The sequence below is a fragment of the Pygoscelis adeliae genome, unplaced genomic scaffold (assembly GCF_000699105.1).
Source record: "Pygoscelis adeliae isolate BGI_AS28 unplaced genomic scaffold, ASM69910v1 Scaffold289, whole genome shotgun sequence".
In the NCBI taxonomy this organism is placed as follows: Eukaryota; Metazoa; Chordata; class Aves; order Sphenisciformes; family Spheniscidae; genus Pygoscelis; species Pygoscelis adeliae.
Window position 1 is genome coordinate 292,117 of NW_008825499.1, and position 10,798 is coordinate 302,914.

The 10,798-nt window shown below is 41.2% G+C and overlaps 1 protein-coding gene across 1 annotated transcript; it reads right to left on the reverse strand.

Annotated features, from left to right (window-relative positions):
• Positions 1 to 519: 519 nt before the first annotated feature.
• On the reverse strand, positions 520 to 10,538 carry CHRNA6 (cholinergic receptor, nicotinic, alpha 6 (neuronal)). Its single transcript, XM_009331507.1, has 6 exons — positions 10,283 to 10,538; positions 7,765 to 7,904; positions 5,858 to 5,902; positions 4,628 to 4,737; positions 3,522 to 4,509; positions 520 to 660 (listed from the first exon to the last, which is right to left on the reverse strand). Exons 1-6 carry the CDS (start codon positions 10,359 to 10,361, stop codon positions 538 to 540), a joined length of 1,485 nt encoding a protein of 494 aa, XP_009329782.1. The 5' UTR covers positions 10,362 to 10,538; the 3' UTR covers positions 520 to 537.
• Positions 10,539 to 10,798: the final 260 nt, after the last annotated feature.

Genomic DNA, 10,798 nt, shown 5'->3' on the forward strand with positions numbered 1-10,798 from the left:
TAGGACTATGGTACCTCATCTAAGTTCCGTACCAGAGACTAGCTGTTGTACAAGGACAGAAACAGAGAGGAAATATAAATTAACTCAAAGCTGAGGAAGAGTTATGATCAGGAGATAAAAATGAAGCCAGGTAGAGCCCTCTTTGGGCAATGCACTCAGAAGTGCCTGAATTGTCCTAATAGCCCCCTGTACTGAAACCAAGGGAAAAGCTCAATAACTTCAATCTGCTCCTGTGATCCTCAGTGCAACTGTTATTGCTGATCTCACTGAGGGAAAGACAGGCAGGCACTCTAAAAATCCCCGGCGTTCCGCTGTAGAAAGACCACATGCTCATCTCCCATTTTCAGTCCTCTTCTCATTCTGTTTTGGGTTGTTTGCTTTCCCAGAGGACCCTTCCCTCTCTTTCTCCTTTCCTCTGTGGCTGGGTGCTGAGGCGGCGATGAGTAGAGGGGTTATGTAAGAGGACAGAAATACAGGGGACAGTTCCAAACCAAAAATGAAACAAGAGCAAAAGTGGATAAAAAGCAGTGGATCAAGTTATGTATCTGCTATTAGCGGCTGGATAAAGAGCCCTGCAGTCCCAAACACACAGAGGATTATAAATACCCAGAGAAATACTCTGTCGATCACCATAGCTACGTATTTCCAATCATCTTCCACCTGCAAGAGAAAAAAAATGAAAAGGATAAACTACATGTAATGTAACATGCAATTGCGAGTTGGCATTATGCAGCAGAAATGTCCCTTGTGCTTTTGAATGTGAGGAAGAACATACATGCAGTCAAGAATGTTGCTTGTCATGCTTATAGTTGCTGCAGTTTTCAAGGGTCTTTAGAGGGGGCTGATTTTCTAATAGTGTTTACCACTTTTGGCTGAGAACATTCAACACTGTCCTAATCTGCTGAATTTTTCTAAATATTCAAGTCTGTTTGCAAGGTAAGGCTGTGACGCTGACATTAACAAATAGGATCGGATCATGTGGTGGGTGCAGAGTGGGGTGGTTTAAGAGGAGGCAGAATCACCATAGCTGCACATCACTAGACCCTGTCAAAGGATTTATCCTGACAGCCCACACAAGAGACAGTTTGCTATTCTGGCCTGATTTGCCACACTGTCACTCCAGTCAAGCCCCATGGATTTCAGCAAACTGGACAGCTGGACACAGGGACTATAGCAAAGCAAGGTCCCTGGTTGAGCAAACCACCATGTCATGTGCTAAGCAGGCCACAGTGGATTTTGTATGTCTGAGAAATACACCTTAGAACCACATTCAATGAAGCTGCTGTCCTTTAATCTGTACCTACATACAAGGGCCACTGCATCGGAAGGACATTCACTTGTATAAAACTAGTGACTGTTTAAGAGCTCTCTGCTGAGGCAACTTCCACTTGTTTTCCCAATTTCTTGATGTTTTCCTCCAAAAGGCTGCTGCTGTACTTCTTGTGAAAGAAAATGCAGCAAGAATGCCAGCTGCTGTAAATGTTGTCACAATTTTTAAAGGGCTTTTATTTACAAGGACTAGTGCATGATATCACCCATATGGCTTTTATGGCTTTGTATGTCTGCCTGAAGCAGAAGCAGCCTGCAGAACTATTTCCTCAGTGCTTGCCTGAGAATAAAGCCCTTTTTTTCCCCAAAGAGAGGATTTTTCTCAAATGAAGAATACTGCTTCCCATCCCTAGTATGTTTTGAAAGGTAAGATACAGAGCTGCTGATGCACCAAACTAAGAATACAATTTCATGTGGCAGGAGAGATTTTTAAAATGCAAATGAGCAAAACTGGCAATTGAGGACTTATCATGAGCCGTATAATCAAGGTGGCATGTTATTCAGACTGGTTCACGCAAAGCCTCTTCTTTTTTTTTGGAGTGCATCAGAGAAATAAGCTGAATACAGTACATGGACGTGTTTTATGCAGCTGTTGTGGCAGTGAGAGCAGGGCTAAAATGTTGGGGTCAAGCAAAACACTAAGGGCATAGGTACTAAGCAAGGCTCAGCTCAATCCCCATCCTCCTCTGTGCTGACAGCTTCCTGTCTTTTGCTTTGGGCTGGCATGTGTTACCCACTCACCCTATGAATTCAGTCACCAGGCCTTAACTGTAGCCCTTTATTCAGAAAGTTATGGACTTTGTTTTCAGGTGAAACCACTTCTGCAGGACATAAAAAAGGGGAAAAAAAAGTAACTTTTGGGTTGCACAGAAGTTGCATGAATTTGTGCTGATTTCAACAAAATATTCTGATAGAAAGAATACCTCTCAACTTTTTCCTCACAAAGTATTTTTGTTTTTCAATACAAATACAGCAGTGTTTAATTTTGAAATGGATTTTGCTGTCATAGAGCATCTAAAAAACTTCAAAACCAAAAGTAAATGTTTCATGACAGATCAAAGATAAATGTTTCATTAGGTTCTAAACACTTTTTAAAAACATCTTGAAGTGTCACAGAATTCCTATCCCTTGTGAGGCCTGGGTGCGGGGGGATGTCAGATAATCTTTCTTGGAGCTGCTTTTAGTTGCTTGTGTTTACACCTGAGGACATGGCCCCAGAATTCTCTAAATTCTAACGTGCGTCACTTTCTATGATAGTAATCTCAGTTAGGATAAAAGATTTATAACCTCACACAAGCAAATCCATTAGTTCAAATGCCAAGACTCATTTTAAAACCCCGCTCTCTTTTTTCTTTGAATCTGCCTTTATTCATCTGTTGTCTGTTTTTATTCAACTGTCTTCCCCAAAACTCAACTTTTATTTCAATGTATGTTTGTCATGGCTGAAAATACTGTATTCCTGAAGACACAATTAGTCAAATAACTGTAAAAAAATCAGAACACGCCAGACTGAAACAAAGTACAGACAACAGCATTCTGAAAGGAATATCTTTACCAGATTTATCACTGGCTGAGAATAGCTTTTCTCCAGATCAACTACTGTGCTGTTAGACAAGCCCTGTTCTTTAAAAAGCAGTTCCGAAATTTGCTTGTTCCATTACTAACACAGAAAAGTACCCTGCTTGGCAAATAGCACACTTAGTATTGAGATGTTGCTGCTTACCAGGGCTGAGCAGTTGGTGAGCAGTGGAAGAGGGCTGCTTCTGAGGATCTACAGAAGTAGGCTTGCAAGAGACCTTGAAAGGTCCCGTCTAGTCTATCGCCTGCCCCACAGCAGGATCAACTCTGCCTGATCCACTGCTGATCAAAGTTCATTCTTCATGGCCACAACGGGCTGATGCTCCTCTTCTTTTCCTTTGAAGGGTGAGCCTCATGTCTAATCTAAAACTGTCTTGCTGCTTAAATTATCCACTGGGGATAGAGGAAGAACAGATGAGATTACTTTTCTTGTTCCATCCCCAATGGATGATTTATCTTCTCCCTTTCTGTAGGAAACTTTGATGCATTCACAGATCTCAAAATTTCCTTCTCTAGACCCAACGACTCCAGTTCCTCTGGGCTGCCCTCCTAGATCACGTTTTCACTTGTTGGAAGTGTGGCCCCATGCCCAGCTGGGTGGTTACCTCCCTTACCTCTTTGGTTTCATTTTGAGATCTCATGTTCTCTGCTATGAACTGAACGCTGCTAATGACATCCTTCACTTCTGGGGAGTACTCCATGTGCTCTGCCATCCATTTCAGTGATTGATGGCTCAGCTGTCTTCTTTTGGTGGTAGTGAGTTCAGTTGCCTTATCACAGTGACTGCATCGCCGCTCCTTGTGTAATTTGGTATCTTTGTGTTTGCTGTGCTTTGACTTGCCTGACATATTGGCTGATTCTTTCTTGTTTTTTCTGGAGACATTTTTTTTCTGCTGTTCTAGTGGCCTCTGCATCAACAGAACTTTGGGGAGCAAGCTAAGAAAGACAGTTTTTACCCATTTGGGCATTGTGTGTGTGGTTGGAGTCCTGTAATGTATATTCAGGACAAACACCGTGATGACAATTGACAGAGTCACAAATATCATAGTGAAGAGTAAATATTCACCTACGAGGGGAATTACTAAAGAGGTGGATGGGATTGTTTCTGTGATTACCAGTAAAAATACAGTCAAAGAAAGGAGCACAGAGATGCAAAGAGTCACTTTCTCACCACAGTCAGATGGCAGGTAAAAAACTAACACAGTCAGGAATGAGATGAAGAGACAGGGAATGATCAGATTTATGGTGTAAAACATTGGCAACCTTCGAATATAAAAGGAATACGTTATGTCTGTGTAAATCTCTTCACAGCAGTTATATTTGATGTCATGTTTGTAGCCAGAAGCATCAACTATCTCCCATTCACTATTTTCCCAAAAGTCATTCATATCTACTTTGGATCCAATGATCAGAAGATCAATTTTGGCTTTGTCATAGGTCCATGAGCCAAATTTCAGCGAACAGTTCTGATGGTCAAATGGGAAAAATGTAATATCCATAGGACAGGAGCTTTTAAAAATAGCTGGTGGGGTCCAGGTGATCATTCCATCATAGCGAAGGAGGGCTTTGGTCTTGCCCTCAACTTGAAAATCTCCCACAGCACTAGAAAGACAAATGAGGCAAAGAAAAGAAAATTACCATGAAAGTAAAATGTCTTTCATGGACACTGCAAGAGGATACATTTGAGAGAAAGTGTAAAATGGAAAAGTGTTCATCATACTTATTATACAAGACAATATCTGGTTTCCAAATTTTATCTGCTGGTACCCGAACAAATTCAATGCCATCGTATTCTCTGGGATCCCATCGCAATTTGTAGTCATTCCAAATCTGAAAGAAGAATGGACAAGGATTTTAAAACCTTGTATTATCAGCAAATATCTGCTTCTCAGATATTTCTGTAAAATGACAGGCTATGATAAAGGCTGAAAGTGCAGCACGTGTAGAAGGAGACAACGGTCGGAAAGACAACATGGCCATGACCAGGAGAAACACCGGACATATATGAATATTGCTCACATTGATTTGCTACTCCCTCCTCTGTGAGGGGATGGGATGTCAATTGTTATCCATTGCTGACATGCTGAGATCTCCCCTCTGTCTTGCTACATCAGTATAGACCCTTACCTGTGCAAGGTTACCTCCCCACTGCAGAGGTGAAATACAGGCCTTGCTGCTGCTGTCATGAGAGTGCACCCTGCAGGTTGAAGGAGGCCAGCATCAAAGGAGACCAGCATCCTAATGAGAAAGGAGGTGCACACTAACAGGCAGTTGCTGCCAGGGGACATTATTGGTTCCACAGGGGCAGCAAATTACCAAGTCAGGGGCAGCGAAGGATGCCCAGCAGCTCTCTTGCATTGCTGTTTAGTGCCCTATCATGGGGCCATGCTCCATGCTCTTGCAGCCTACCCTGAAAATCCTGATCATAAGTACAGTATCTTTCACAGAAAGCTTTGTGTGGACCACAATCAGTGCCTGAAAGAAACTGGTTTTGGTGGAAGTTGGCTTGTTTTTCTCAGCAATTTAGGTCCTCTAAGGATCTTTGTCTATGTATAAGTGTTAAAACCATCAGGAAAAATGAAGGCATGTTCCTTTTGCTAATGATGTTTTGGTTGGAATCTTCAATATGGAGATGACCTAGGACTGCAGCGCTGCATATTTAATCACTTTTTAATGGGTACATCCAGCTAGATTTACCAGATAAACCAATGATCATGAAGTTGGAGGAGAATATACCACACAGGAAAGATGGGAGATGTAACGTCTTGGAAATAAGAATAAAGAAATGACTTTTTAAAATGTGGCTTTGGTTAATGGAGCTTCTCCTTATTCATACCTTTAAAATCCTTGTTACAAAACAAGCACTTATTCCATAGATGTAGCTTATAAGGTAACACACATTTCATTATATCAATGCAAAATGCATGAGAAATGCAATGCAGCCACTTACGTGTCTCAGCCACAAATTTGTTTCCATAATCTGATTGACTTCATCCTAGAAAGAAACACAGGCATGCACATCTTCTCTCCATAAATCAGTTACAGTATCCTGAGATGGCCACAAACTTATTCTGATAAAAATGGAAACTAGAATTCCACATTAACTGATACCAGCTTTTTTCTGGCTATTTTCAGGGGGCTTACATATTGTGCACAGTCATGTGCAGCTCTACTGAAAAATTTTTAAAGCTCTACTGAAAAATTATGCCCACAAATATCAGACATACAGAAAGCTGCACTGTTTTGCCAGAGGCCTGAGTACCTGGAGAACACAAAACTTACAATTGGTCTGACCAGTAGCAGAGGAATAAGGATCTGCTAGTGGCTCTGAGTTTTGTTGGATTCAGTGTTTAAAAAGCTCTATTTACACAGTACAGTACTGGTCAAGATTCAAGGAAAATGGCATCTGTCCCACAGTGTTCTCGCATTTCTATGCAAACCTCTAGAGCAGATGCACTCAACCAGCATTAAATTAGGTCACTGTTATACTGAGATCTTCTTTTTAGAGTCAGTTATTGCTATTGCCAATCAGCAATGAATCAGGAAAGTGCTGCAAGAGACACAAAAATTGGATACTGTTCTAATGAGCCTTCAGCCTAAAAGTATTCAGAAAGACTCATATTAAATATATTTATGAATGCAGGCTGACATTCACAATGAAAATATCTGCAACAATATTGCTTTGGGTAGTTCTTAGTTTTTAAACATGTGGACTCAAAAAATCTAAGATATTTACAAGCCAAAGGTAGAAAATGTTGTAGATGAATTTTCAACATTGCATACTGAAAATTAAGCACAAATATAATTTTGAAAGGCCTGTAGGGTTCCTGTCTATGGGTTAAACTATCTAAGTTCTTGTAAAAATCATGACTCTTTTTTGAGAAAATGCAACTGATTTACTTATGATGTTCCTTTTTTCCTCCAAAGGCAGCACTGAGAGCCAGGGGCTGCAATGTGAGACAGAACTGCTGAAACCTGCCAAGATACCTGTAACACGGAAACAAAATACTTTGACAAAGGAATTCCAAAAGGTGACAACTGCCTTCACCATGAGGACTTACAATGCCTTCATTTATAGCCTCAGATAACTTAGCTCCCTGGCTGCTGTTGAATGTTGCAGCAAGGGTTAAGTGACAGCCTGTCACTTCATTATGGACTCAACTAGGTACCTGAGAATCAAAATCCAGCCTCTGTTCTGTGGATAATTTGCTTCACAGAGCAGACTTCAGCAAGGGTTAAGGCCAGGTTTTGCTTCTTCCACAGTTACTCTGCCCTGCCCAGCAGGTCTGCCACCTCAGACACACTCACCCTTGTATACAGTGCACCCCAGAACACAAAACATTCATCCCCAGCTCCATGCTTTAAAACACCACTCTGCAGGCTGCACGTCTCATGTTATTTTGAAACAAACAGACTGAAAAAGCATGCAAAAAAAAGAAGATTTTATCTCTCAGGACCACTGGGAAATGGCACTGGCCCCACAGGACAACTAGGCCACATGCTACACAATGTGGATACAACCAGGTGCCTCTGGAGTGGACTAGCCCTGTGGAGAGAGGACTTGAACATTTGGTACTGCTTCTCTGGGTGCCAGAGGCTGCTGCCCAGAGCAGAGGGATTTTACGCAAGTAAGCAAACGCATCTGTGTAGTTCAAACCGCTCATTTGAGCAACTGGAGCAACTCAGCTGACAGAAAGAACAGCAAAGGTCTCAGCATGTACACATATGCACACGTGACAATGATGTCAGCTATGAGAGTTGTAAGTGCAACCATCACAATTACATCTGCTGCTTTAGCAATTTGTGTGTGTTTGCAACCATCCCTAAATCTCAGCAGTATTCTGTAATGAGTCTTACCACATTTGTAAGCTGGGTAATGGCCACTTCAAAATACACTGTGACAGGATCAGACACGTTTTCCACTGGCCTGATGAACTGGTTGTACTGAGAGAAGAGTTTGTGAAATAACCGTTCCTCTGATTCGCAGGCTGTGGTATCTGTGTTGGTAAAGATAAAGAACAGCTATGTCAGAAGTAAGGAAGAGGGAAAGAAGGTGCTGGGTCACATACTAGTCCATGCTATATTTCTGGATCTTGGGCTTGCGACCATGTATTAAGACACAGCACAGAGAGAAGAGGGCTGCCAGTATGCTGTCAGTTGAAAGCATTCTCCTGCAGGATGTGGCCCACTGCTCCCCATCTCCTCAAAGTGCAAGGTAATGGCCTGAATGGAAATGTCTCCTAAGCTGGATCTAGCCTACAGGTGTCCATTTGGCCCACCCTGATATCAGACCAAAGTTGAATAAGGTGGTGTGAAGTAGAAAAAACAGAAATGTGGTAGATTTAATCTTTGGGAGTTTTTATGGTAAAACTGAGTTTATGAAAAGCATAGCTACTTACTCAGAAATTAAAAGCTTGAGGCTGCAACTACTGGATCAAAATCTATGTCAGGGACTCCGATTAGGGGATTATAATGATGCCTCTTAGTCTTAAAAACTATGACTACATTTTATCCCCATCTTTGCTATTTCAGCTCCTTAGCACAATTTTTGCTCTGAAGGAAGTTCATTTATTAAGTTCTATGAGAAAAAAAGTGGAAATATTAAAATTTCTTATAGAATAGCATGCATCTTTGTAATACAGAGCCATTCTTTGGGAACAAGCAGGTCATAGCTGTAACTCCCAGTCAATGCTGGACAGACCAGATGGCTTAGTGGGAATAACATATATGACAGGCACTGAGCTGCCTCACTGCAGAGTCAAGAAGAATGCTCTTAATCTGTTACATACAGCCCAAACCTGAAATAGTTATTTTCACAGTGCTAAAGGCTCCAGACTTTGATTTCAAAAGGAAAGATTAAATCATGTGGACTGTGCTGACATCAGCTCAGAAAAATACTTTTATTGAATAACTTTGCTATTTCAATGCACTACTATAATTCAGCACTTAAATTCAAACTACTTTATAAGGCAAAGATTTAGACCTTGCTCCTCATATTGAGCACAGCTGTGTTATCAAAGCTATATGATGATGCCACTGATACAACTGAGGAAAAATTAGTTTTTCAGATACATGGTCATAAGTTTTTGCGTCAGTCCCAGACTGCACTAGAACACGTCAGGAAAGCAATCATGATAAGCCTCTATGACTGCAATGATTAAACATAGATGGGGTTTGTGTCAGGCAGTATGGTCTCTGGCACAGCACAGGACATAAATTTGCAGTTTACATTTCCTTCAGTGAACACAAGGGCCTATGGTTGCACAGATGTCCTACAGGGAGATGCTTAGACTCAGCATACTGCACTGTTTTCATGCTTAGGCCATCCTTCCCCTGCTTTTGAAAAAAATGACATTTCTGCCTCTAAGGTGATACAAAGCATGCTCATATTCAGGGGATTATCACAGCTAAAAGCTGAAATGTTGGTTACTGGTGACTTATATGTAAGGAAAAAAAATTCCAGTAAAACTTCCACAACTTGACGTTTTGTTTCATCTTTTTAGAATGATAGAATCATTTAGGTTGGAATAGACCTTTAAGATCATCGAGTCCAACCGTAAGAATGTCTGTAAAGTTTGGATGTTTGTATATCATCTATTGTGCCATTCAAAAAGGAAATTGCAATTTCCTTTTCAGATTTCATCATCATCATCCATCGTACCGTGACTAGAAGTACCCTACTGTGGGAACATGAGTTTCTTACCAAAGTCTCATGATTAAAGCCGGTGAGTCTAAAATCATGTTTCATTTGAAATTTTCCTACTGGCTTCTTAACAGACACATGCTTTAAAATAAAGTAGCAGAAACAGACAAGTATTTAGGCCTTTCATTATCATTCCATCAGTGCTGCTTTAAGACAATGCCTTATGCCTTGCTAACACAAGCACTGTAATTCATACATGTCTTGGTCATCAGCAGAAGTGAGACTTTCAAAAAAGATGTAGTGAAAAACTGACACTTAGTGAGACTTGTGCATGGAGATCACTCAAGCATATTTAACCATAGATCACAAACAACAGTGAACAAAAGTCTATCAAGTTCTCACTTTTGAAGGTATGAGTACCGATTGTGCACATCTTTAGCCTGCATTATTTAAGCAACTGCAAAATTCAAGCACCAAATGAAATTACTAGAACTCCTATTTAATTTTCATTCTTTGCTAGAAACAGTTCCTCAATTAGTTATCAAACCAATATGAAAAGTTTTATGTGTGAAAACTAGTATTGCTTTAGCTCTCTTAAAATACGGTTGAAATGTTATAGATTTCAGGTTAGAAACAGCTGGTAGAAGCTTTACATTTAATTCATTCCAGGCAAACAGAAGCAGAGACAGTGACTAGAAAATATTTTAAAGACTAGTATCAAAGAGAGCCTACCTTTAGTCAAAGATGTGAACACGAATGCCCACACACAGAAAGCTGGGTAACACCAACATAGCCACCTCTCAGGATGCATTGCTAGCAGCAGTATAGAGCTTCCTTTTCAGAAGAGAGGTTTGGGGAAAGAAACAGAAGGCAAGAAGACTTACAAGCCCCCTGGACGGTGAGTAGGCGGTACAAAGATGGATTTCAGTTTTGCATTTGCAGCAAACTCTGCAGTCTGCAGGGTAGAGCAAAACCTTGCAGAGTTGCTGCCACTATCACCAGGCGAGGAGAGCTTACGCTGTGCAGAGAGAAGGGAGTCAGGCAGCATCCTATCAGGTGACTTTTCACATTGCCAGTCACCCGCACCCTTGCCTCTGGGGGAATGTGCAGGAGAAAGAGGGAAGGCAAGACACCGGGCAGCCAGTGCGGAGCAGGGGGAGGAATTCACTCAGCCCTCACCCGCTGGTTAAAGAACACTCATCCAAAAGCAGCTGCTTTAGCTGTTGTCTGGTGCTCACCTGAGTGAGT